General features: G+C 50.8%; 1 protein-coding gene across 2 annotated transcripts in view; it reads right to left on the reverse strand.

The window, feature by feature from the left end:
• Nucleotides 1-11,031: 11,031 nt before the first annotated feature.
• The window catches only part of MAN2B2 (mannosidase alpha class 2B member 2), a 46,615-nt gene continuing 29,683 nt past the window's right edge, over nucleotides 11,032-27,963 (reverse strand). The window contains exons 12-19 of one of the 2 annotated variants that reach the window (XM_015137944.3): nucleotides 24,348-24,539; nucleotides 23,595-23,847; nucleotides 22,651-22,761; nucleotides 22,363-22,555; nucleotides 19,483-19,620; nucleotides 16,362-16,474; nucleotides 13,728-13,845; nucleotides 11,032-12,285 (exon numbers count right to left, since the gene is read on the reverse strand). In XM_015137944.3, coding sequence (XP_014993430.3) covers nucleotides 12,188-12,285; nucleotides 13,728-13,845; nucleotides 16,362-16,474; nucleotides 19,483-19,620; nucleotides 22,363-22,555; nucleotides 22,651-22,761; nucleotides 23,595-23,847; nucleotides 24,348-24,539 — 1,216 coding nt within the window. In that variant the 3' untranslated portion in view covers nucleotides 11,032-12,187. The remainder of the gene's footprint in view (nucleotides 12,286-13,727; nucleotides 13,846-16,361; nucleotides 16,475-19,482; nucleotides 19,621-22,362; nucleotides 22,556-22,650; nucleotides 22,762-23,594; nucleotides 23,848-24,347; nucleotides 24,540-27,963) is intronic. The other variant, XM_078003146.1, reaches the window with a different exon arrangement.

Genomic DNA, 27,963 nt, shown 5'->3' on the forward strand with positions numbered 1-27,963 from the left:
TTAAGATCTTAAATTCCCATCAAGCATGACTTTAGCTGCATCACACAACTTTTGATACTGGCATTTTCATTATTTAGTTCTAAGTGTACTTTTATTCCAATTATAATTTTTTGATCCATAAATTATTAGAACTGTGTTTTGGCCAGGCGCAGTGGTTCATGCCCGTAATCTCAGCACTTTGGGAGGCCGAGGCAGGCAGATCACAGGAGTTTGAGGCCAGCTTGTCCAACATGGCAAAACTCCGTCTCTACTAAAAATACAAAAATTAGCCAGGCATGGTGATGGGCACCTGTAATCCCAGCTACTTGGGAGGCTGAGGCAGGAGAATCGCTTGAACCCAACAGGCGGAGGTTGCAGTGAGCCAAGCAACAAGAGTGAAACTCTGTCTCAAAAAAACAAAACAAAACAAAAACCAAAAAAAAAAAAAAACCCCAAACTGTGTTTTAAAAATTTCAACCACATTAGAGCTGTTTATGCTTTTCTATTACTGATCTCTAACTTAATTGTATTCTATTTAGAGATGGAGTTCAGTTTGATAGTGAGTCTCTGAAATTTGTAAACATTTCGGCCTGGGCAATTGCAGCACACTGTGTGTGTGTGTGTTTGAGAAGAGGGAGCATTCTGTAAGGCTGGGACCAGGACTTTATGCATGTCCACCAACTCCCACCTCCAATGTTGCAATAGCTTCCTGTTTTTGCCTCATTCATCTATAGCATAATCTCTACATAGATTCCATTCCTTTGGTGCATTGCGGAGTTTGTCTGGATTCATTTTTCTTTCTCTTGGCTAAATTATTTATAAATTTAGAAATTCTTCAGAAATTGTTGAAGTCAAAGATGCAGTTTTGCAAACCAGTTTGACTGTGGGCAGCCCCAGGGCTTCATTAGCTGTAGCCTGAGAACAAACGCAGGTGCAAACAAAACCAGGGTATTTCAGCTGGTAAATGCTGCCATGAGGCAGAACTTGCTTTTCCCCAGGCTGGAAACTGGATAACAGTTTTTCCTGGACCAAATGAGGAAAGGCAGGGCCACATGGGGGAAGAATTGGAACTCCCAGTCCTATGGCTCAGCTGTAAATACTGAAGAGTGGCGCAGAGAAAGGATTGTTTTGTTCCCTCTTGGGAGGGGACATGATGCTGAGGGCACAGTGTGAGAGGCTTGGGGTGCTGGGAGGCCTTTAATGCTTCCCAGGGACAGCACAACCCCTGGACACCTGGGCAGCCTCTGGGGAAGGACTGGAGCTGCCTGCACACCTGTGGTCCTAGTGAGACGGCAGGAGGCGGGACTCTGGAGACAGGGCTGAGATGTCAGACCAGACTGAGGACTAGCTAAAACAGGGAAGAGGTAGAAGCACCTCTCCAGAATACATGCCCACCAGCGTGTCATGTCAGTTTACCATTGCCATGACAACACCCGGATGTTACTGCCGCTTTCCATGGCAACAGCCTTATGACCCAGAAGTTACCACCCTATTTCTAGAAATTTCTGCATAATCTCCCCCTTAATTTGCACATAATTAAAACTGGGTATTGGCTGGGCACTGTGGCTCATACCTGTAATTCCAGCACTTTGGGAGGCCGAGATGGGTGGATCACCTGAGGTCAGGAGTTTGAGACCAGCCTGGCCAACATGGCGAAACCCCATCTCTACTAAAAATACAAAAATTAGCTGGGTGTGATGGCACGTGCCTGTAATTCCAGCTACTGGGGAGGCTGAGGCAGGAGAATCACTTGAACACAAGAGGTAGAGGTTGCAGTGAGCTGAGATTGTGCCACTGCACTCCAGCCTGGGTGACAGAACGAGTCTGCCTCAAAAAAAAAAAAAAAAAAAAGTGGGTATAAATACGACGTGGAACTGCCTCTGAGTTGCTACTCTGGGCACATTGCCTATAGGACAGCCCTGCTCTGCAAAGGAGGGGTACCTCTGCTGCTGCTGCTGTACTCTGCCACTTCAATAAAAGTTGCTAACACCACCGGCTTGCCCAGAAATTCTTTTCTGGGTAAAGCCAAGAATCCTCCTGGGCTCAGCCCCAATTCTGGGACTCACTTGTCCTGCCTACTAGGGGCACCTGCTCAACATTGCTGGTCCTGGTAGCAGATGCAGAGGCTGAGCTGTGCCACTGCCTGAGGTGGGGAGAGCCTAGTGCTATGGACGGAATGTTTGTGTCCCCTGCAAATTATGTTGAAATCCTAACCACTGATGAGATGAGGCCTTTGGGTAGTGATTAGGGTTAGATTTGGTCATGAGGGTGGGGTACCTATCACAGGATTAGTGCCTTGTAAGAAAAGATGCAAGAGCTCTCACTCTCTACTTTCCGCTATGTGAGTCTACGAAAAGAAGACTGTTACTGGCCAGATCCAGGTCTGTTCTGGCCGTGTGCAGTAAATCAATCACTGTGACATGGGTTCTGCAAAAGAAAAGAGATTTATTCTCAAGGGCACGAGGTGAGGATGTGGGAAAACAGCTCTCAAATTCACTTCTCTGAAAATCAGGCTTAGGGATATTTATGGGTTAGAGAAGTGGGGTGGATTAAGGCTTGGGAAAAGATGATTGGCAGTGGGGAAAAATGAAGTAACAGGTTCATTTTGCACAAGTGTAGTCAGGGTTCATGACATTTCATAGGACATATGTACAGAAAATGGTGGTGTTAGCATGATCTGAGGGTGGAGTATTTGGCCCTCTGATGTCCAAAGGCCACCTCTCAGGCACTTGCGCAGGCCCAGTTGAAGAGTTGGTGGTTGCAGCTGGTTTGAATTGGACAGGAGCTGGCCCAAGTTCCTGAAAAATAACTGAAGCAACCATTACCATGGTGACCTGCAAATGTTATCTATAAAGTAGCCAGTGAAGGTCAGGTGCAGTGACTCATGCCTGTAACCCCAGCACTTTGGGGGACCAAGGTGGGAGGTTTGCTTGAGCTCAGGAGTTTGAGGCTTCAGTGAGCCATGATCATACCACTGCACTCCAGCCTAGGCAACAGAGTGAGATCCTGTTTCTTAAAAAGTAAAATAAAAAATAAAGTAGTCAGTAAAGGTTTAAATTTTAGCATTCAGTGATGCATACTTCAGCTACTGTGACCTTCAGCTTCATAGAAAAAGGGAGAAAAAATAACCAAAAGCAAGTGACCCAAAACAAGCAGGGTAGGCAGACCTCATCAAATTAACCACTCAGTTTAAAGATGGCCATTTGCAAACCAGGAAGACAGTCCTCACCAGCCTCCAGATCTGCTGGCACCTTGCCCTTGGACTTTCTGGGCTCAAGAACTATCAGAAATAAATGTTTGTTGTCTAAGCCATCCAGTCTGGGGTAATTTGTTATATCAGCCTGAAGAGCCTAATAGCTGGTATCTGTCCCTAAGGAAGTCATAAGCAGACTGGCTTCCTCTCCTTTGCCCTTTGCTTGCTGTGGGCCCGAAGCATGTAAACGGCCATGCTTCCTCCACTTTCTGTTTTGCTGCTTCTCCAGAGACTTGAGCAGCTTGACAGAACCAAAGCCTGAAGTTATAAATGGATGGGAAGAGTGGGAATGTACATACGGTCCAAAGATTTTATCTTGCTATGGGAGAAAGAGGAAGGACAGCAGGCAACAAAGCCGTCTTTGTGGTGGTGAAGGATAATCATTATTTTATTTTGTTATTCCAGAAAGGAAATAGAGGCTTATTTGTAATTATTATGCCAAAACAATCAAGAACTAAACTACTAGAAAAATTGAAAAGACTAGTAGAATTTTCAAAGTAATGAGGAGAAAAAAGAGAAGAAAGTAGGACTCTGGAAAATTGAAAAGAAAAGGGAAAATGAGGAGAGAAAACAATGAAGTAAAACGAACTATAAATAGAAAAGAGAAGAAATATTTAATAAAATCCAATCATGGCCAGGCATGGTGGCCCACACCTGTAATCCCAGCACTTTGGGAGGCCGAGGTGGGCAAATCAGTTGAGGCCAGGAGTTTGAGACCAACCTGGCCAACATAGTGAAATCTCATCTCTACTAAAAATACAAAAAATTAGCTGGGTGTGGTGGCACATGGCTGTAATTTTGGGAGGCTGAGGCAGGAGAATTGCTCAAACCCAGGATGCAGAGGTTGCAGTGAGACAAGATCACGCCACTGTACTCCAGCCTGGGCAACAGAGTGAAACCCTGTCCCAAAAAATAAAATAAAATCCAGTCAGTGAGCACAATAACTTTTCTTAAAAGATAGCAACTGGCAGTTGGGGTTAAAATCTAAAATTAAAGTATATGTTATATATAAGAAACACACCTATAATGAAGTGGCAAGGAATGTATAAAAATTAAGGGATAAAGCAGAATTTAAGGTTAAAATATGAAACAAAGAAGAGGAGCATTGTGTAATGATAAATATGACTTACAAATAAGTTATACATTTCAGTTATCTAGTGCTATGCTCATGACACCCCAAATCGTTTTTTTTTTTTCCCTTGAGATAGGGTCTCAGTCTGTTGTCCAGGCTGGAGTGGCATGGCATGATCAACGCTCACTGCAGCCTTGACCTCCCAGGCTCAAGTGATCCTCCCACCTCAGCATCCTGAGCATCTGGGACTGCAGGTGTGCACCATCATGCCTGCCTAATTTTTTATTTTTTTAGAGACAAGTTCTCACCATGTTTCCCAGGCTGGTCTTGAACTCCTGGACTCAATCGATCCTCCCACATTAGCCTCCCAAAGTGTTGGAATTACAAGTGTGAGCCACCACACCTGGCCCAAATCTTATGGTACTTACTTAGCACCATAACAATCATTTGTCACAATTCTGTGGGTTAGGAGTTTAGGCAGGGCTCAGCTGGTTGGTTCTTCTGCTTCATATATAGTTTATCACCTAGAGGCACTTACTCTGCTGTGTTGAGCTGTTACCCGTAATGGTTGAAAAAATCCAAAAAAGGTCTCACTCACATGTCTTAACTGGGGTGTTGGAATGGTCAGAGGCATTCTCTTTCACTACCTTAGTGAGAAAGATTCATATGCTCCCTTTGGATGTAAGGAAAGCTGGGGAATGTGGACCCTGTCTGGGAAGCCACTTCTCAGCTAAAACTGTCATTTATATCATGGAGGGGAAGAATGGATGCCAGCAGAAAGCCAACTAGCCCTGACACAACCAAAAACATCCTCTTATTTTTTAAGCCAGTTTGAGCTACATAAAAAGTCTGGATTGTATAAAAAGAGCTGTTAGATATAAGATGTGAATTTGGACTTGTTTTATCTTTTTCCATTTATATATTTCACAATTTTTGTATTTTTCTTTTAAATATTTTAAATATTTTAAATATTTTTTGGTGAAAACAACATATATGCAACATTATTTATATTCTCATATATACATGTGCATTTACCATGTATATCATATATATGAGAGAATATGAGTAACAACATTATATATATATGTGTATATAATACAGTTTCACCTATGAATAATTTTAAAGGAAACTCACATGTTAACAATAAACTAAATCAGGAAATAAAACCATGCCACACCTAGAAATCCAGGTATGTTCCTTCTTAACCCAGATTTCCCTCGCCTCACTGAAGGTAACCCCTTTTGTGACTTCTAGTTTCCCTTCCCTTCCCTTTCCCTTCCCTTCCCTCCCCTCCACTCCCCTCCCTGCCCCTCCCCTCCTTTCCCTTCTCTTCTTTCTTTCTTTTTTTTTGAAACAGGGACTTTCTCTGTCACCCAGGCTGGAGTGCAGTGGGATAATCTCAGCTCACTGCAGCCTCAACCTCCTAGGCTCAAGCAATCCTCCTGCCTCAGCCTCCTGAGTAGCTGGGACTACAGGCATGTGCCACCACGACCTGTTATTTATTTATTTATTTATTTTTTGTAGAGATGGGGTTTTGCCATGTTGCTTAGGCTGGTCTTGAACTCCTGGGTTCAAGTGATCTGCCATCTTAGCCTCCCAAAGTGCTAAAACTACAGGACAGAGTCACTGTACCCAACCTTGGCTAGTCATTTCTTTGCTTTCTTTGTTGTTTTATCCACTAGGAATGCAATCATAAAGAATATAGTATAGTCTTTCCCACTTTTGAACTTTAAGTAAATGGAATCATAGTTATTCATTTGTGTATTGCTGCTTTTGCTCAATATAATCTATCATCTATCTAACATCTATCTATCATCTATCTAACATCTATCTCTCATCTATCTAACATCTATCTCTCATCTATCTATCTAACATCTATCTCCTATCTATCTATCTATCTATCTATCTATCTATCAATCAATCATCTATCATCTATCTATCATCTCTATCTGAGATTCACCTGTGTTGATGCAGGTAAGGATAGTTTACTCATTTTGATTGCTCTATGGCAGTGAGTTTTAAAATTGAGTGTGCATCAGAAAACCCAGGAAACTTGTTAAAACACATGTTCCAGGGTCCATCCCTAGAGTTTCTGATGTATTTGATCTGGGATAAGGCCTGAGAATTTGTGTTTCTAACAACTCCCCAGGAGATGCTGGCGTGTGGGAGCTGCACTTTGAGACCTGCTGCTCTGTAGTATTCTCTTGTACAAATAAACCACCCTCTATTTATCCAAGTACTGGTAAGGGGCCTATGAATGGTTTTAATTTACAACTATCATGAACAATGCCACTGAACAGTCTTACATTTTCTTGTGCACATGAACATGATTCTTTTCTTTTTATTTTTTTTTGAGACGGAGTCTCTCTGTCGCCCGGGCTGGAGTGCAGTGGCGCATTCTCTCTCGGCTCACCGCAACCTCTGCCTCCCGGGTTCAACCGATTTTTTTGCCTCAGCCTCCCGAGTAGCTGGGGCTACAGGTGTGTACCACTACACCCGGCCAAATTTTTTTTTTTTTTTTTTTTTTTTTTTAAAGTAGAGATGGGGTTTCATCATGTTGGCCCAGGCTGGTCTTAAACTCCTGACCTCCCTCAAGTGATCTGCCTGCCTTGGCCTCCCAAAGTGCTGGGATTACAGGCGTGAGCCACCGCGCCTGGCCAAACATGATTTTCTAGCTTACACGCCTAGAACAGAATTGCTGGGTCCAGAGCATGCGTATCTTTAACTTTAGAAGATAACATGGAATTATTTTCTTAAGTTTGCTTCTTCTGTTTACTCTCATATTAGAAGTCTAAGAGAGTTTTCATGATTGCCCATATTTTTAATCTTTTAAATAGAAAACATGGCAGATGTGAAACAGTATCTTATTGTGGTTTTCATTTGCGCAGACCTGATTACTAAGGTGGTTGACCATCTTTCACTGCTGTGGTTTCAGCAGGGGCTGTCCATGTATGATGCGAGGAAGTGTCAGGTTTCTTTTCGTTCCAGGTGAGCAGGCAGTTGTCACAGCACCTCTGCCATGCAACCATTCTTCCCCACCATGAGGCACCCCATCTTTCTCTCTCTTTTTTTTTTTGAGACCGTGTTTCACTCTTGTTGCCCAGGCTAGAGTGCAGTGGCGCGATCTCGGTTCGTCGCAACCTCCGCCTCCCGGGTTCAAGCGATTCTCCTGCCTCAGCCTGAGTAGCTGGGATTACAGGCATGCACCATCACGCCCGGCTAATTTTTTAGTTTTTTTTAGAGATTGGGTTTTACCATGTTGCCCAAGCTGGTCTTCAACTCCTGGGCTCAAGTGATCTGTCCCCCTCAGCCTCCCAAAGTGCTGGCTGCACCAGGCCAGCCAGACTATTCTTAGTCTTTTTTTTTTTTTTTGGACAGTCTCGCTCTGTTGCCCAGGCATGGCTCATTGCAGCCTTGACTTCCCGGGCTCAGGGGATCCTTCCACCTCAGCCTCCTGAGTAGCTGGGACTACAGGCGTGTGCCACACCCAGTTAATTTTTGTTACTATTTATAGATACGGGGTCTCCCTATTTTGCCCAGGCTGGTCTCAAACTTTTGGACTTATGCGATCCTCCTGCCTCGACCTCAGCTCAACTATTCTCATCTGGGTGTGTAGAAACCGGCAGCTAGCCGCTTCCAGGATCGCTGGTCAGTGCAGTTCTCTCTTATCTCTGCTGAAAGTCCTCTTTCCCTGAGGCTGTTTTTAATGAATAGTCTGTAAGCTTAAGGAAAGCTGTAATTATACTCAAGCAAACAAAATGTTTCTTTAGCGTAGACTCAGTACTGTTATATTAGCACCCACCCTCCTAGAAACAGAGCCCAGAGAGCTGCCTTGCCCCTTCTGCCATGTGAGGACGGAACAAGATGGCACCATCTGTAAACCAGGAAACAGGCCCTCCCCCAGACCGAATCTGCTGGCACCTCGATCTTGGACTCCCAGCATCCAGAATTGGGAGAAATAAATTCCTGTTGTTGATAAGCCACTCAGCGTACGGTATTCTGTGACAGCAGCCCAAATGGACAAAGATGTGCACTTTCGTGTTTTCTTTTTTTTTGAGACAGAGTTTCGCTCTTGTTGCCCAGACTGGAGTGCAATGGTGCGATCTTGGCTCACCACTATCTCCGCCTCCTGGGTTCAAGCGATTCTCCTGCCCCAGCCTCCCGAGTAGCTGGGATTACAGGCATGCACCACCATGCCAGGCTAATTTTGTATGTTTAATAGTGACGGGGTTTCTCCATGTTGGTCAGGCTGGTCTCGAACTCCTGACCTTAGGTGATCAGCCCGCCTCGGCCTCCCAAAGTGCTGGGATTACAGTCATCTGCCACCAAGCCCGGCTAATTTTTGTATTTTTTTTAGAGAAGGGGTTTCACTATGTTGGCCAGGCTGGTCTCGAACTCCTGGCCTCCAGTGATCCACCCACCTCGGCCTCCCAAAGTGCTGGGATTACAGGCACGAACCACTGCACCCAGCCCCAGTGCACTTTAGAATCATCCTGTCAAGTTCCACGATCAACCTGTTGGGGTTTTTATTGGGTTTATGACTATCAGTGAGCAACACAGTTTATTGGGAATTCGGTGGTTGTTGTTTGTAAAAACAAAAACAAAAAACGAAACAAAAAAACAGGCTGGGCACAGTGGGTGGCTCTAGCCTATAATCCCAGCACTTTGGGAGGCCTAGGTGGGAGGATTGCTTGAGCTCAGGAGTTCAAGACCAGCCTGGGCAACATAGTGAGACTGCGTCTCCACAAACATTTTATAAATTAGTTGGGTGTGGTGACTCATGCTTGTAGTCCCAGCTGCTCAGAGCGGTGGGATGGGAGGACTGCTTGAGCCCAGGAGTTAAGAGGTTCCAGTGAGCTATGATAGTGACACTGCACTCCCACCTGGGTGACAGAGCATGACTCTGTCTCAAATAAAATAAAACTAAAACAAAACAACAAATGGATGCTAGATTTTAGCCAATACTCTGTCTATTGTGGGGGAGGTTTTCCCCTGTCATCTATATTCTTCTCGCTCTTCCCAGTTGAGGGTGCTGGGTGTTGGAAGGACTGCAGGAGGAAGTGGCTCTCCTGCTGTTTTTGTTCTGAACGGGGATGGTCAGCATGGGTGATGGTACTTTCAGTGCACATGATTTTTCTACAGCCTGGCAGCGCTGGGAATAACATTTCCATAGTCTTTATTTTTTTCTGAGACAGGGTCTTGCTCTATTACCCTGGTTGGAATTAGTGATATGATCATGGCTCACTGAAGCCTCAACCCCCCGGGCTCAAGTGATCCTCCCACCTCAACCCCCAGAGCAGCTGGGACCACAGGTGCACGCCACCACGCTCGTCTAAAAAATAGTTTTTGTAGAGATGGGGTCTCACTATATTTCCCAGGCTGGTCTGGAACACCTGGGCTCAAGCGATCCTCCCGCCTAGGGCTCCCAATGTGTTGGGATTTCAGGCATGAACCACCATGCCCGGCCTCCATAGTCTTCTTTTTTTTTTTTTTTTTTTTGAGACAGAGTCTCGCTCTGTCACCCAGGCTGGAGTGCAGTGGCCGGATCTCAGCTCACTACAAGCTCTGCCTCCCAGGTTTACGCCATTCTCCTGCCTCAGCCTCCCAAATAGCTGGGACTACAGGCGCTCGCCACCTCGCCCGGCTAGTTTTTTGTATTTTTAGTAAAGACGGGGTTTCACCGTGTTAGCCAGGCTGGTCTCGATCTCCTGACCTCGTGATCCACCCGTCTCGGCCTCCCAAAGTGCTGGGATTACAGGCTTGAGCCACCGTGCCCGGCCATAGTCTTCTTTTTGTTTTTGTTTTTTTGGGACAGAGTCTCGCTCTTGTCATCCAGCCTGGAGTGCGGTGGCACGATCTCCTCTGCCTCCCAGGTTTCAGTGATTGATTCTCCTCCTCAGCCTCCCGAGTAGCTGGGACTACAGGCGCATGCCACCATGCCCAGCTAACTTGTATTGTTAGTAGAGATGGAGTTTCACCATGTTGGCCAGTCTGGGCTTAAACTACCGACCTCAAATGATCCGGCTGCTTCGGCCTCCCAAAGTGCTGGGATTAAGGCATGAACTACTGTGCCCAGCCTTCATAGTCTTCTTGACACAGAAACCAAGCCCCATGCAGCCCACATGCTCTAAAGGGCTCTTGCCTCACCCCCTGTGCCCCAGCCTCCCACTGCACATCCATGCCACTGGTGGCTGCTCACCTGACCCCACAGGGGTGGCCTATTGCTTGGTCAGCAGCTCCAGCCCAGCTCCTGTCTGGCCAAACCAGAGAATGTCTTTGCTGTCTAGTGGCCAAACTGTACATTGTCCAAAGAGGTCTGAATCCTTCCAAGCTGGTCCTTTTTGGGTACTTTCCTTCAGCCCTAGAGTACCATGTAATTTCCTACATCTCATAGTTTACTCTTTAAAACAGTTTAGGCCGGGCACAGTGTCTCATGTCTGTAATCCCAGCACTTTGGGAGGCCAAGACAGGTGGGTCGCCTGAGGTCAGGAGTTTGAGACCAGTCTGGCCAACATGGTGAAACCCTGTCTCTACTAAAAACATAAAAATTAGCCGATGCAGTGGTACACCTGTAGTACCAGATACTCGGGAGGCAGAGGCTAGAGAATTGCTCGAACCCGGGAGGTGCAGGTTGCAGTGAGCTGGGATCATGACACTGCACTCCAGTCTGGGCGACAGAGTGAGACTCTTGTCTCAGGGAAAAAAAAAAAGTTTTAAAATTGAGATATAATTCACAGACCATAAAATTTATCTTTCAAAGTTAACAATTCAGTGGTTTCTAGTATATTCACAAAGTTGTGCAACCATCATTGCTAATTCCACAATTTCATCATCTTCCAAAGAAACCCCATCCCTGTTAGCTGTCATGCCTCTTCTCTCTTCCCTCAGTCCCTGGCAACCACCAATGTGCTTTGTCTCTTATATACAGATTTGCCTATTCTGGACATTTCACGTAAATAGAATCACACAATATGTTGCCTTTTGTGTCTAGCTTCTTTCACTTAGCGTAATGTTTGCAGGATTCACCCAGGCTGTGGCATGTGTCAGAATGTCCTTCCTTTTTATGGCCAAATAATATTCCATGGTATGGACAGAACACATTTCAAGTCTTAATTGACCTGTGGATGGACATTTGGGTTGTTGCTACCGTTTGACTTTTGAGTAATGCTGCTATGAACGCAAAAGCACAGGTTTTTTGTGGATAGATGCTTTCAATTCTCTTGGGCATAGACCTGGGAAGGTTACACTTTTATCAATATTAATAGTTCTGACATTGGACATCCCTGCTGTGTGGTTTCATCTCGTCATGGACTCTGACGGCTGCTGTGCCTTCTCTGCTCAACAGGCGGTGCCCTGAGACACAGGTGGGCGTCTGGAGCTGGAACTCCAGCTCGGTGCTACAGCTTCTTCTCCTGCCCTGTGGCAGAGCCAAGCCCCTTGCAGGCCTGTTGCCAGCATGGGATGAGTCTATGAAAACAGGCGGCATGCAGTAGGTCCACAGCTACCACCGGCAGCCCGGGCAAGCCTGGCAGGGCCTGGACGGCAGAAGCGTTTCAGTGCTGCTGTGGGTCTTGTGCTCTGCCTTAGGCAGAACGTCCTGGGTTTGTCTTTTGTAAGTGAATGACACATGAGCGTGCCAAATATCCTTTACTTGGACAGAAGAGGAGAGGGCTGGCTTGAGTGTGGGAGGGGAAGAACCTGGATCTTGTAATTTTTATTTTAAAAAATTAGGGACAAAACCCCAAATATGACCATTTCCTGCCATTCGCCTGCAGATGAGCAGCTGACTCCCATCCCTCCACACTGCTTTTCCCTGTCCTGGGTCTGTTCTGTTACATGGAGTTCATGGGGGCAGCCGTGGGGACGGGGCATCTGCCCGGGGCTCACTGCTGTTGAAAGTGAATGAAGAATGTCCGGATTTCCTTTGGGTGGACGGTGATGATGGGGCCTCCTGGTGGCCTCGAGGGAAAGGTGGTGTCACCTAGGGGAACAGAGGTGATCTGTTCAGTGTGGCCCAGGATGCCTCCTCTCAGCCTCCCTCTCACCACGCTGCACCTGTCTACAGTCTGCTGTGGCTCCCAGCCTCCCTCTCACCACACTGCACCTGTCTACAGTCTGCTGTGGCTCCCAGCCTCCCTCTCACCACACTGCACCTGTCTACATTCTGCTGTGGCTCCCAGCCTCCCTCTCACCACACTGCACCTGTCTACAGTCTGCTGTGGTTCCCAGCCTCCCTCTCATCACACTGCACCTGTCTACAGTCTGCTGTGGCTCCCAGCCTCCCTCTCACCACACTGCACCTGTCTACAGTCTGCTGTGGTTCCCAGCCTCCCTCTCACTCCCCTTGCACCTGTCTAGTCTGCTGTGGCTCCCAGCCTCCCTCTCACCACACTGCACCTGTCTACATTCTGCTGTGGCTCCCAGCCTCCCTCTCACCACACTGCACCTGTCTACAGTCTGCTGTGGCCCCCACTGTGGCAATGGCCTGTGGCATCCCCTTCTGCCAGGACTCCTGTGGGTCTCTTGCATTTCTGCCCACTCCGAGGGCAATTCATAGATTTGTCCTGGCCCTAGTGTTGTACTATGTGTCCAACTTCCTCATAGGTGTTGCACTCAAAGCCCAAAAGCTTTCTGAGACCATCTGGTGAGTCTGCCCTTGCCTCACCAGGCTCCCCTGAAGGCATGCCCTGGGGTTGGGCTTCAATCTTGGGAGGCAGCCGTTCACTTATCTATTATTCATCCATCTTCCTTCCTTCTTTCCAACCAACCATCATCTTCCCTCCCTCCGTCCCTCCCTCCGTTCCTCCCCTCCTTCCTCCCACCACCAACTGAGCGTGCACCATGCACCCGCCACCATGCTGTGTGTAGTAGACAACAGGAGCTGCACAGGACAGAAGAAACTCCCGGGGCCAGGAGAGTGGCGGAGGCACTTGGCCTGGTTGGGGACTCTGGGGAGGTCTCCTGGGGAGCTTGAGCAGGTGCTGGCCAGAGTGAATGGGACCTGTGCGTTCCAGGCAGAGGGCATGGTGCAGACAGGGACTGGAGGCTGGAAGCCGCCTGTAGTGCAGGAACTCACAGTGGCATACGCCGTGTGAGGCACGGATGGGCTGACGGGCTGAGGTCGGCAGGGCCGAGGTGGGCAGAAGCCCCTGGGCGCCTGGCTCTCTCACCCAGGGCACATGCAGGGTGTGTGGTCTGCGTGTACACATGTACAAGTGCACACACACGCCTGTGTGGAGCCCTGGCAGGCAGAGACTAACCCAAAGCCTTAACCGACTGTGGTAGATTTGGGAAGGCGGGAAAGCAGCCTCTCGAGGTCGCACAGGCCAGGACAGGCAGATGGTTGGATGTGCACAGAGTCTGACCAGCTCCTGAGCCTAGCTGGGAGTCCTGGGTAGGGAGCTGAAGCGGGGGTCCCCAAACCTCTGCGGCGGCCAGGCCCCGTCCTCCAGCTCCAGCGGTGCAGCATGCCCACATCCCAGGTCCCTGTGAGCGAGCGCTCCTCCACTGCCACCACGGACCCCAGCGCCTGCAGCACAGCCTGCAGGGAGACGAGCAGAGGGACGGTGAGCTGCACGAAGCCCCGGATCTGAGCAGAGAACCAAGACAGCAGCAGGGCGGACACACCACGAACTCGGTGTCCTCAGGGCGCCAGCCCCTGCCCTGGTGCCTGACACAGCTCCCTCATCTGCTCCTCACAGCACATCTTCGAGGACAGCACTGGCCGTGTACTTTACAGATGAGGGCACTGAAGCGGAGGTGCGTGCTTCACCAGGTGGCCGAGCCGGAGGAGCAGCCCGGGAGGTGTGGCATTTTGAGCTGCCCGCCCCATGCAGAGTCCTCCTCTCCTCACATTGCTCAGGTGGCCCCATTTCCAGTCCAGGGAGGAAGCCAGTCAGAGTTACCCCAACCCCCTTTCCCAATAGGCCTTGTCCCAGCCTCCCTTACAGCTAGGGGAGGCCGGAGGCCCTCAGGGGTCTGGAAACGTCTGTGGAGCAGGAGGGGTGGGGGTGGTTCTTGGAGAAGCTTCCGTGTGCTGATGGAGACAGAGAGAGAGAGAGAGAGAGAGAGAGAGAGAGAGAGAGAGAGAGAGAGAGAGCCACTCTAGGGCAAAGCCTTTCTGGCCACTACCACCCAGTCCCACCCTACCCTGAAATTTGCTCATGAGGAAGGTCTGTGCCATCTTGTGACCGCAAACAAGCAGATGGCAAAAGACAAACAGCCAGTGTGCCGGTGATGGCGGGAAGACGCCAGTGACCAGGCCCACAGTGACGGTGCTGGGGGTCCACCCGGACATGCTCTTTGGGTGAGAAAACACTCTGTACTCTGTTCCAAGCACATCTGGTAAGTGTTTTGTGACCTGCAGCCAAACTAACTGCGTTCCTAACTCAGTGGTCTTTCCACCCTGCCACCGTCCACATCACGAAGGGAGGCATGGTCCATCCCAACCATCTCCTCCTCTCAGGACCTTGGTGCTTCCATCTGTGAAACAGGGGAGCATAAGATGACCAACTTCCAGGTCCCACGCCGGCCTCCTGGCTCCCCAGGGCAGGCTGGCTGTGTGCTGGGCGCCGGTACCCGCCATGGCCCGGACCTGCTCTCAGACAGGCCAGGGACTGTGAGGAAAGGGACGCCCGCTCCTCTGAGGCAAGGATCATGAAAGAGGACTTGGGGGGTCTAGGAAGACATCATGGCGAAAAGGTCCTGGGGCTTCTCTGGATTCCCCTGAAGACTCAGATGTCGAAGGAGGCCCAAGGCAGAAACACAGAGATTCACAGAAATTCACAGAAATTCTCCACGAGCAGGAAATGAAATAGAAAGAATGCAAACTGGGGAAGAAATGAGGTGACTTAGGTGGCGCCTTCTTGGGAGGGTGCGTGGGCAGGCCAGGTGGCGGAAGCCTCGCCTGATGGTGGGGCTGAGAGAGCAACATCAGCCAAGAGAGGAACCTGGAAGGGGCCGAGGCCTGGGGGCCCTGACACTGCACAAGGCCCCTTAATGCCAGGGCCTGTCAACAACCTTCTGGGCAAAGAACTCTCACCTCTCCCCATTTTACATGGGGGGAAACTGAGGCCCAGAGGCATGGGGTGCCTGAGACTTACCTGTAGAGCGGCCTGTGGACCCTGGATTGTCTGACTCTAAGCCACCTCTCAAAGCAACTCTATGGAGAATCTGTTCTGTTTTTCGGATTACACAGATGATGTCTGTGTTTTAAAAGTTTTACTACAGAATAAATAAGAAATAAATAAAATGCAGGCCACTCATGCCTGTAATCCCAGCACTTCAGGAGGCTGAGACAGGCAGATTGCTTGAGGCCAGGAGTTCGAGACCAGCCTGGGCAACATAGCAAGACCCTGTCTCTACTAAAAATAAAAAACATAGGCTGGGCGTGGTGGCTCACGCCTGTAATCCCAGCACTTTGCGAGGTCGAGATGGGTGGATCACTTGAGGTCAGGAATTCGCGACCAGCCTGACCAACATGGAGAAACCCTGTCTCTACTAAAAGTACAAAAAAATTAGCCAGGCGTGGTGGCGCATGCCTGTAATCCCAGTTACTTGGGAGGCTGAGGCAGGAGAATCGCTTGAACCTGGGAGATGGAGGTTGTGGTGAGCCGAGAGCATGCCATTGCACTCTAGCCTGGGGGACAAGAGTGAAACTCCGTCTCCAAAAAATAAATAAATAAATAAATAAATAAAATAAAAATTAGCCAGCATGGTGATATGCCTCTGTGGTCCTGGCTACTTGGGAGGTTGAGGTGGGAGGATCACTTGAGCCAGGGAGGCAGAGGTTGCAGTGAGCTGAGATTGTGCCACTGTACTCCAGACTGGGCAATAGAGTGAGATCCTGTCTCTCTCACACAAAAAAACCCTCAAAAAACAGGCCAGTTGAAATACCTGACAAACCCAGAAGACCACAAAGAAGGGCGGGGCGGGGCCCATACCGGCGTCCATTTGGGAGGACGCCCTCGTGGATCTCTTTGCCAAGGCAGTTTCTTGGGGCCACATCTAGGGTTTGCTTCCCTGGCTCATGGTCTGGATGGGGGTGGGGAAGTTCACCTCCAGATTCACTGTCACTGGCTGAGACAGGACTGGGTCCTCGCCCACTTCATACAGGTGGTGGAGCCGCAGCAGGACACGGTGGAGGTCAGCCTGGGCTTCTCCTCGATGGCCTTTGGGGACAGAAGAAAGGTGGCAGTGAAGACCCTCATCAACCAACCCCAATGCCCCTGGTCATTACCCGCTGCTTTACACACTCAGCTCCATTTCCTATCCTTAACCTCCTCCATGTGGCTTGGCTGTGTCCCCACCCAAACCTCATCTTGTATTGTAGCTCACATAATTTCCACATGTTGTGGGAGGGACCTGGTGGGAGGTAATTGAATCATGGGGGCGGATCTTTCCTGTGCTGTTCTTGTGATAGTAAGTCTCACGAGATCTGATGATTTTGTAAAGGGCAGTTCCCCTGCACACACTCTCTCGCCTGCCACCATGTAAGACATGCCTTTGCTCCTCATTTGCCTTCTGCCATGATTATGAGGCCTCCCCAGCCACGTGGAACTGTGAGTCCATTAAACCTCCTTTCTTCATAAATTACCCAGTCTTGGAAATGTCTTTATGAGAACAGACTAATACACTCCCTGTGAGACAGCTGACATGGCCCCCACTCGACAAGGAAACGAAGGCTCAGAGTGGGGCAGTCACCTGCCTGAGGCACACAGCTGGGGTGTGGCAGAGGGAGGATTCCCACCCAGGTCTAGCCGACTGTAAGGCTGCCCACCATGACACCAGCTGCAATGTTTCCATCCTCGTCCACTATTGTGGGCATGATGGGGCATGTCCTCAAATACTCCAGTCTCTCATACCCTGTCTCCCTTTGAAGTCGGGGGAGGCTGCGTGGCCTCTGTGGCCAATGCAAGGTGAGCTGAAGTGACGCAGTACTTCCTGGCAGAAGCTTTTTCCTGCCTTGGTGAGAGAGGAAGCACGTGCTGCAATACAAACTCCATCAGCGGGGGGCTTGGCGGCCACAGCAAGAAAAACCTTCCTGCTAACCCCACTGGATGCACAGCATGGGGGAGAAATGAATGTATACTGTTAAGACCGTGGCATTTGGGGCTCTTCGTTACTGCAGCATACACCAGCCGCCCTGACTGATATAATGCTGTCATTTGCCATGAGATGTATGTGATCTCCTGTCCCATCCCTGACCTTCCCACTCAGAAAGGTTCATTGCTATTGCTCCTGTTTTACAGATGGGAAGACTGAGGCTCAGAGGAAAGCACTCAGTTCAAGGTCCTGGAGAGAGGACCTGGTTAACACAGGTGCTTTCTAAACCCTGGCTGGTAGAACCTCAGCTCTGTAGCTATGCCTCAAAGCTGACTGAATCAATCTGTCTGGGATTAGAACTGAGGCATCAGTATTAAAAAAAAAAAAGATTTGGCAGGGTGTGGTGGCTCACAACTGTAATCCCAGCACTTTGGGAGGCCAAGAAGGCCTGCTGTCAGGAGTTCGAGACCAGCCTGGCCAACACAGTGAAACCTGTCTCTATTAAAAATACAAAATTACAAAAATTAGCTGGGCATGCTGGTGAGCACCTGTAATTCCAGCTACCAGGGAGGCTGAGGTAAGAGAATTGCTTGAACCTGGGTGGTGGAGGTTGCAGTGAGCCAAGATCACACCGCTGCACTCCAACATGGGCAACAGAGTGAGACTCTGTGTCAAAGAAAAAAAACATTTTTTTTAAGAGACAGGGTCTCGCTCTGTTGCCCAGGCTGGAGTGCAGTAGCATGATCACAGCTCACTGCAGCCTTGAACTCCTGGCCTCAAGTGATCCTCTCACCTCAGCCTCCTGAGTAGCTGGGACCACAGGCATGCATCCCCACACCCGACTCATTTTTTAATTTTTTTGTAGAGACAGAGTCTAGCTATGTTGCCCAGGCTGGTCTCGAACTCCTGGCCTGAAGTGATCCTGCTACCTCGGCCTTCCAAAGTGCTGGCATTACAGATGTGAGCCACCTCGCCTGGCCCATTTTTAAGAAGCTATCACGGGGCTGTGGGGTAGCTGGTTTTCAGAATGGCACAGGGAAATGGCTGCCCAAGATCACAAAAGCCAAGAGGTTTGTGAAAGTGCTTCCACATCTCCTGGTGTGGTGGTGAGGGGTTCCAGCTCCAAAGCCAGGGAAGACCTCCTGTGTCCTGCACAGCAGAATGGTGACGGATCCCATTTCACAAGGGGGCTGCAGGTGCCTGGGAAAGCAGGCTCAGGCACACGCCACCACGCCCAGTGAACTTTTCTATTTTTATTTTTATAGAGACAGGGTCTTCCTATGCTGCCCAGGCTGGTCTTGAACTCCTTGGCTCAAGCAATCCGCTTGCCTCGGATTCCCTAAGTGCTGGGATTCCAGGTGTGAGCCACTGCGCCCCACCCTTTTCCTCCTATTCTTAATTCTGCAGGTGTGCCAGGCCTTGGGGGCCTGAGGATGGCTGAGGCATAGTCCGACCCTGCCTTTCAGCTGCTCACACTGTAGAGTGGGCAGAGAAGGTGCAGCTGGGGCTCTGGCAACAGGACAAGTCGGTTCCCAGCAGGTGTTGCTCCCTTGGGGAGCCCCCCTCCCCGGGTCATGCTGTGCAGGGGGATTCCTCTTGTCCTTGTCATTACTGCCTTGTGACTTGACTGCTTCCCCTCTAGACCAAGCACTCAGAGAGCCGGGACCTTGCCCACCTTGGTCACTGCTCATTCCCCGGAGCCTGGCACGAGATGTGCTGTTGAATCAGTGAGTGGAAGCTCCCAATAGTTAGGCTGCCTAAGCTCAGAGGATGAGTGGAAATTTGGGTGTTTGGGGGCTCTAGGAGGAAGCAGGACTGGCAGGCACCCCTGAGGGTCAGGGGGACTTTAACTAGTTCCTTAGTCTCAGTTGCGGATGGCGGGCTGAGATGGATCCACTCAGAATGGGCTGGGGTCACAGGGCTGGGGGCCAGGCCCGCCTTGCCTCCAGCTTGCCAAGTGACTGATCACTGACTCTCCCTGGGCCTCACTCTCCCCATGTGCCAGATAAGAAACCAGGTGACCCTGCAGAGCCACGATAGCTCTAAGGTGAGCCCCTGTCTGGTAGTGGGCCCGGAAGCCTGGGTGACTCAGGGAGGGACGAGCGGGTCTGAGACCCCAGGGCACCTGCCTCACCTTTCCGGAGACTCTGAGCGTGCTCCGTGTGGTTGGAGCTGTAGCGCCAGCCAGGGATGCTCAGGATCTGCAGATGAAGATTAGGGGGCAGTGTCACAGCCTCTTGCTGCTGGAGTCCTGGGAGCTTTGGCGCAGTCCCTGCAAGGCAGATGGACAGAGTGAGGAGAGGGTTTGGGGCTCAACTCCTCCTCCTGGCACTCAGAGCTCTGCACATGACATGCCCCTGCCCCTGCCAGCCACCTCCCATGCATCCTTGTGGGTAGCCTACCCCGCTCCAGCCCGAAGTGTCTGTGCTCCCAATGCCCCAGGCTTCCACTTCCCTGCCTTTGCTCAGACCATAGAGCTTAAGAGTTGGGAGGACCCTGACTCTCCTCAGCCTAGCCATCTCAAACCAGAGACGAGGAAAGAAAGCCCAGAGGGAACAAAACTTATTCAAGATAACACGGCAAGTTCATGCACAGCCCTCTTTTCTCTCTCCTTCCTTCTTTCCTTCCTTCCTTCCTCCTCCCTCCCTCTTCCTTCCTTCCTTTTCCTTCCTTCCTCCTCCCTCTCTCCCTCCCTCCCTCCCTCTCTCTCTTTTCCCCTTCCCTTCCCCTTCCTTCCTTCTTTCTAGATAGGGACTTGCTCTGTCACCCAGGCCAGAGTGCGGTGGTGCAATCACAGCTCACTGCAGTCTCAAACTCCTGAGCTCAAACTATCCTCCCACCTCAGCCTCCCAAGTAGCTGGGACTATAGGCCACCACCCTGGCCAAATTTTAAAAAATGTTTTGTAGAAACAGGGTCTCACAGGCTGGTCTTAAACTCCTGGGCTTAAGTGATCCTCCCTCCTTGGCCTCCCAAAGTGCTGGGATTACAAGTGTGAGCCACCATGTCTGGCCAGAGCCCTGTTTTCTACTCAAGATCTGGGATGCCAGTTCCACCCGTTTTGTCATCTACTGGTCTCTCTGCTCAGAAGGCACCTGGCCCCTACTCCTTCCAAGTCTAGATGTTCAGCTGGAGCTACCAACTTCTTACAATACCCCAGGCCATGCTGATTGGTTCAGGTATGGGCCACCTGACCCCAGCAGGACCAATCAGAATCTTTCCCCAGGACTTTTGCACTGGGAACTGGAAAGTCCAAGTCTTAGGTCCTTTTGAGTGGGGAAGACAGAGCTGTTCTTTGAGGGCAGCCCCAGAGCTGTTTAGAGTCACATCCCAGGTGGGAGGTGAAGGAACGTCTGCAGACGGAGAGAAGTGCAGGTGAGAGATGCACAGGGACAGCCTCACGAGGGCTCCAGGCCCTGAGGCCCAGTTCCACCCCGCCCTTCCCTTGGTTATGTGGGCCTCACCATGCACTCTCCTTGGGGGCTCAGCTACTTCATGTTGGGTCTCCCTTACTTGCAACCAACAGAGACCAGAGTGAGGCCAGGTGGGATGGAGCTGACAACAGCCATGGGGCTTTCTCAGACACAGCCTTATCTCCTTTTGCAGGAAAAGCCCCGGCTACCCAGAAGGAACCACTGACTGGTCTGGGAGCAGAACGTGACCCTGCTAGACCAATCGGATTTCCTCTTCTGGGAATCTGAAGCATGGGAACCAGAGGCGGCTCAATGGCAGTCCTGGGAGACAAGGCTGTGAGCCTCTGCTCCTGAGATGCCCAGAGCTGCCCTGCCCCGTGCCTGTCTGGACCTTGTGTCCAGCTCCTCCTTAGATTCCGTAAGCTTCTCCAGGCTCTGCCCAAATAGCTGCCCCTTTAGGCTCTGTTACTTCCAAAGAACCTTAACTGACATCCCCTGGACCTGATCCCTGACCTCCTCCCAGCTGTGGTCTCACACTCCTCCACACCCGCGAAACACCAGGCCCTCTATGGCTCCCTCTCCACCCTGAATCCTGGCTCTATACGAACACACCTCCCCTGTCCAACAGCCCAGGAAAACTCTCCTGGGTCAGGGGCTGCTCTTCTCCATCTCCGGTGTGTGGCACAGGCACCCTGCAAGTGCTCAGTGTATGCTTGTTGCATGGGTGGGTGACAGCCTGCCTGCTTGCTACTGTCCTGGGAAGGTTCTGGCTCTAAAACCAAAGCAGGGAAGCACATGCTAATCAAAACCTCCATAGGTGAGCAGGAAAAGAAAAGAGTTTAAGGAATGGTGAGAATGGCAGCAAATTGTATCTAGGTCTCGCAGCTCCAAAAAGACTAAATGTAATCATTGTTTAATGTTTCTCATGTTCTGCTACTTTATAGAGACACAGAACTACATGGTCGTTGATCTGATCCATAGAAGCCTTGGTGGAGGTACAGAATAAGTCCTTCAGATTAGACTATAGATTAGGAATACCCCCACCTGGTGACAGCACACCTAGATTCAGACCAAAATTGTCTTTCATTTTTATTTTTGAGACAGAGTCTTGCTCCGTCACCCAGGCTGAGGTGGAACGGCGCAATCTCAGCTCCCTGCAACCTTTGCCTCCTGGGTTCAAGTGATTCTCCCGCCTCAGTATCCTGTGTAGCTGGGATTACAGGCATGCACCACCACGCCAGGCCAACAAACCAGTCTTTTAAATGCTAAGCCTCCAGACCTAAAGTGACATGGTGGCATAATGTCATGTTAAGAAAGGAAAAGATACTTCAGAGAAGAAAATGGAGAAGACACAGGGAAGAGGCATATGGTGAAATGGGTGAGTCCCAGCTCTGTACCTACTAGTTGTATGACCTTAAGTGAGCCACTGTTTGCCCTCAGTTTGCCCATCTGTTAAATCAGGGGCTTGGACTAGAGGTCCCTGAGGTCCCTTCCTGCCCAAAAGTGGCCCAGATTCATGAGGGCACAGGCCCCTCCCAAGGCCCAACCTGGCCTGGCTGGTGCTGGGGCCGTGATGACATTACTCTGAAAGGGCACCCCTTACCGGCCAGGTCTCCGAACAGCACCACGGGCCTGTGCTGCAGGGCCACTGCACTCCTTTGGCCCAGAGCAGCGGTGAGGGACCAGGATCCCAGCAGAAGCCAGAGCACTGGGTGGACGACTGAGGTGTCGTTCAGCGTGAGGTTGTAGCCCAGGTCCCAGTCGAAGTTGTTCGACAGCCGCCGGTGGAGCATGACCTGTGGGAAGGCATTGTCCGAGAGGCCCGGCTTGCACCTGGGCATGCCTGTGGGGGGCCACGAGGGGCTGCTGCGGGACAGACCATGCCTCCTACCTCCACCTGCCCATTCTCTTGGCTGGAGATGCCATGTGCCCGCTCTGACAGCAACACAAGCCTGCTTTCGTCATCCTCCATGAAGGCCGACTGAACCATGGGGTAGTAATTCTGCAGAGAGAAACGTCCCCAAGAGGGCGATTGGGGCAAAGGACAAGGTAGGTCAGGCATCACCTTCTGGCCATCCCAGCTAGTGCTCCCAACAGGCACAGCAGCAGCGTGGGGCCAGGACCCTAACTTTGGACCCCTGAACAGACCGGGGTTCAGACACCAGCTCTGTGGCTTCCGAGCATACGGCCCAGCTGGCGTGGGTGCAGGCCCTGGGCAAGCCCTGGCCAAGTATCATCTCATGGATCCTCACAATGACCCTTTGATGAAGCAGCCATTTTACAGGAGAGGAAACTGAGGCACAAGCCAAGGCACATACCATTCTTGTCTGTGGTAGCACCAGAACTCAGACACCAGTCTGACTCACGGCCTGCACGCTCAAGCCCTGAACGGGCAGACACACAGGCTTTAAAAGAATTCTCTGGAGGCCGGGTGCAGCGGCTCACGTCTGTGATCCCAGCACTTTGGGAGGCCTAGGCGGGCGGATCATCTGAGGTCAGGAGTTCGAGACCAGCCTGGCCATCATTGTGAAACCCCATCTCTACTAAAAATACAAAAATTAGTTGGGCGTGGTGGCAGGCGGCTGTAATCTCAGCTACTCAGGAGGCTGAGGCAGGAGGATCGCTTGAACCTGGGAGGCAGAGGTCGCAGTGAGCTGAGATCGCTCCACTGCACTCCAGCCTGGGTGACAGAGTGAGACTCCATCTTAAAAAAAAAATAGGAAAAAAACATTCTCACTGGAGGTCTCTACTGGCCTCCACTGCTACAAGTTGATGCTTAATGGGTCCAGGAAAGGCGCCATCGGGAGTGTGCCTTGTGGGCATCGCAGGGCATACCCGGGCGATGCTGTTGTTCACATAGGAAAGGTAGGGCCTCCGCTGCATCTGGTAGCCGTTGTTGTCTGAGTAGATGACCTGCTGGTTGTTTAGGCTGGTGCTGGTCCTCAGGACAGCCTCGCGGTTCAGCTCCAGGGGGCCGGCTCGGTACTCCTGCTCTATCCGGTGGCAGAGCAGCTCCCCGTCATGGCCCTGCGGCATATGGGTAAGCCGGGAGCGGATTGCATATGTGTAATTCCGTGCTGTCATGTTCCTAGAGGAGAAGGGAGCCTCAGTAAGTAAAGCTCCAGGAACCTTCTAGATGCTTCCTTTTTGCTTCCCTTCCTTCACGTGGGCAGGGTGGGCAGAGCATGGTAGGGCTGAAAGGCAGGGAGCCTTCTTGGGTCATGTGGACAATAGCACCGCCCAGGACCCGGAGCAGCTGGGAGCAGTCTGGTTCCCCGACGCCGTAGGGCTGCCATGCCGGGCCTGCCTTACATCTGCTCTGATCATGGAAGAACAGGTGCTCTGTGGGCCCTAGGGTCTGTGGGTCTCTCTCCCAGCTCTGAACTTAGCTCCCAACCAATGTGACGTAGCGCACGCAAATGCAACCAGCACGCAGATGCCAGAGCAATTCATTTCTTCATCAAACCACATGTCAAACACGGCCCAGGAGCTGGGGTTCAGAGCAAAGGCAGACCCTCATTCACTGAGCTGCCTGCACGTGTGCGCTGACTGTGTGCCGGGCTGTGGGGTCACCCCGGGGGGAAGCACCTGTAGAAGTATTGCCGGATCTCAGTCACAAGCTGTCCCGCCACGATCTCCATTCCCACAGCTTCCCACGCAGGCACCGCGGCCTTGCCCGGTGTGAACAGGTAGTTATCGGAAATGGGGCCCTGTTTCACATCCCCGTTGACGTGGTACTCCAGGAACTCCTGGGTCACGCGCACCGTTCGGTTGCTCTGTCTGCAGAGGCAGGAGAGAGAAGATGTCATTCTCATCCTGCACAAGGTTTCACAGACACCGGCTGGCAAGCCTCTCTCTCCAGATGCCATCTGAGCAGCCTGCGTAGCACTCATGAGGCCACGCGACTCGGCTCATCTAGAAGCCCTGAGACACCACCCACAGCCCGTGTGGCCTTAGACTCCATCCTGTCCCAGAACAGGTCACAAAGGAGGAGAGGGACAGAGCCTGCAGACAGGAACCGTAAGCTGTCAGCAGAGGGCACCCCCAAGAGGTGGAACTGGCTCACCCAGGCTGTGGTCTGCAAGTGAAACCAGTGCAGAAATGGGCTTTTGTCACGCTGACCCCCAGCTGTCCAGCAGGACACCAATGTGTACCGACCCTACGTCACGGGCCAGAGCCTTCACTGACTTCACCTGGTTAAATTCTCCCAACCCCCACGGGCAGGGACTATTCACCCATCCCACTCCCGAGGCATCCGAGGCTGGAAGTTGTGACATCATGCACCCAAGATCGCACATCTAGGAAGTGTGCAAGCCAGAACTCAAATTCAGCCCCAACTCCAAATTCTGTGCTCCCTCCCTTCTATCAGGATGTTTGTGTTAGGACAGAGGATGGGAGAAGAGCAGGAGGGGGTCCAGTATTTTAATTGTAAAATGCAATCTTTGGTCTAAGCAAGCACACAAGTGATGTATTTGTATCTGAGTCTGGCCTGGCTGTGGGTGGACAGTGAGGTGGATGGCCTCCACTTCTCTGTGGGATCGTGGTGAGGGTGGGGAAGGAAATCGAGGCAGGCTGAGGAGGGTTCTACTGAGTGCTGGTGGAAGAAGAGAAAGAAAAAAATTGAGGTCTCTGGCTCTGGACCCCTTCCCCACACCGTCCTTTTAAAAAGCTCCCCCAGGGGCCATCAAAAGAGTAAAAAGACAAGCCATGGAATGGAAGGAGGGATTTGCAAATCATATATCTGACAAGGGACTTGTAGCTAGAATATATAAAGAACTCTTACAACTCAATAATAAAAGACAAGCCGATTTAAAAATAGGCAAAGGATATAAAGGCACATCTCACCACAGAAGATATGCTAGTGACCAGTAAGTACATGAAGAGATGCTCAACACCATTAGTTAGCAGGGAAATGCAAATCAAAACCATCAGAAGATGCCACTTCTCGCCCACGAGAATGGCTATAATTGAAAAGACAGAAAATAACGAGTGTGGGCGAGGATGTGAAGAAATCGGAACCCTCATCCGCTGCTGGGAGGAACAGAAAATGGTGCAGCCGCTTTGGAAAACGGTCTGGCAGTTCCTCAAAGAGTTAAACATAGAGTTAGCTTATGACCAAGCAATTCTACTCCTAGCTATGTACCCAGGAGAAACAAAAATGTATGTCCACGCAAAAACTTGTGCATGAATGTTCAGAGCAGCATTATTGATAGTAGCTAAAATGTGGAAACAACCCAAATGTCCATCAACTAAAGAATGGATAAACAAAATGTGGTACATACATGCGATGGAATAGTATTCAGCCATGAAAAGGAATGACGTACTGATACGTGCTACGATACTGATGAACCTTGAAAACATGCTTAGTGGGCTGGGCATGGTGGCTCATGCCTGTCATCCCAGCACTTTGGGAAGCTGAGGCAGGCGGATCACTTGAGCTCAGGAGTTTGAGACCAGCCTGGGCAACATAGTGAAACCCTATCTCTACAAAAAACACAAAAATCAGCTGGGTTTGGTGGTATGCACATGTAATCCCACTTTGGGAAGCTGAGGCAGGCGGATCACTTGAGCTCAGAAGTTTGAGACCAGCCTGGGCAACATAGTGAAACCCCATCTCTACAAAAAACACAAAAATTAGCTGGGTGTGGTGGTACGCACATGTAATCCCAGCTACTCAGGAGGCTGAGGTGGGAGGATCACTTGAGCCCCGGAGGAGGTTGAGGCTGCAGTGAGCCATGATTGTGCCACTGCAATCCGGCCTAGATTACAGAGTGAGACTGTCTCAATCAATCAATCAGTCAATCAATCAATCAATCAAAAAGTGAAAAAGAAGAAAATATGTGAAGTGAAAGAAGTGAGTTGCAAAAGGACCACATATGGTATGAACAGGCAAATCCATATAGACAGAAATAGACCAGGATTGCCAGGGCCTGTCGAGGAGGGGAAGATGGGGAGTGATTGCTCAACAGCATGAGGTTTCTTTCTGGAGTAATGAAAACGTTCTAAAATTGATTGTGGTGATGGCTGCACAACTCTGTGAATGCACCAAAACCCACTGAATTGCCCACTCTAAATGGATGAGCTGTGTGGTATGTGAAGTGCATCTCAGTCAAGCGGTTACATAAGGAACAAAAGCGCTCCCCGCAACCCAAACTGCCCTGGGGTTGGTGTCTGCACCTTTGGCTTCTCACCCCAGGCCTCTACACAGAGGGTCTTTTCCCTGTGGAATGACCTCCCCTATGCCCTCAAGGCCTGAGGCCTGGCCCCAGGTGTCGTCTCTAGATGGCCCCTACTCTGAATACCAACAGCTCCTCCTTTTTCCTCAGGCGACAGGCATTGGTCTTGCAAGGCTTACCCCTGGCGGGGTTTGGGGAGCCTAATAAGAACTCCGTCCTCATTGGAGTTCAGAAGCAAGAGAGACAGACAGGGCCACAAATAGGACAGGACGGCCTGAGCTCCAGTGCTAGAAATGCCAGGTGGGACCCTGGCTGAGGCATGTGGGGTCTGGGGGCTGCCCTAAGGGGCATTTACAGAGGGGGCGTGGGGCCTGAGCGAGGAAGGGGCAGGGCACATTCTGCCTCTCCCAGCCTAACCTGGCAGGCTCGGACCGTGCTGGGCCTTCCCCCATTTCTGCAGCTCCTCTGCCCAACTGCCCCCTTGCCAGCCACCCATGCTGGCTGCTGTCACCCCTGCACCTGCCCCGCTCTCCCTCAGGATCCACTAGGGGAAGATGAGGACGGACCTGACTGGGGCCCCATTCCCAGAGAAGTTCTGGAGCTCTGTGGGCAGGGAGCTGTGACAGTGACCTTGAGCTGGGATCCCCTGACACCCACCTCGGTACAAACGCCCCTCTCCCTCCTTCTCTCCCTCCTCTTCTTCCATCTCCCCTCTGCCCCTTCCTGTCCCCTCACTTTCTGCCATGTGCTCCTCTCGGTTGGGAGGCCACGTCAGGAGACGAGGTGGGTGTTCTGGCAGAGGCAGCTGGGCCTGATGAAGACTGCACCGGACGTGGCCTAGGAAGGACAAACCGGCCACGAGGTCTTTCTTGGGAGGTCAGCTGCCCACTCTGATGTCCACAAATAGCTGCTGAATGAATGAATGAATGAATGGGAGGTTGGCTGAGTGGATGGAGAGATGAACGGGTAGGTACATAGGTGGGTGGGTAGATGGATGGATGATGAATGGGTGGGTAGGTAGATGGATG

Source organism: Macaca mulatta, chromosome 5, assembly GCF_049350105.2.
Source record: "Macaca mulatta isolate MMU2019108-1 chromosome 5, T2T-MMU8v2.0, whole genome shotgun sequence".
Lineage (NCBI taxonomy): Eukaryota > Metazoa > Chordata > Mammalia > Primates > Cercopithecidae > Macaca > Macaca mulatta.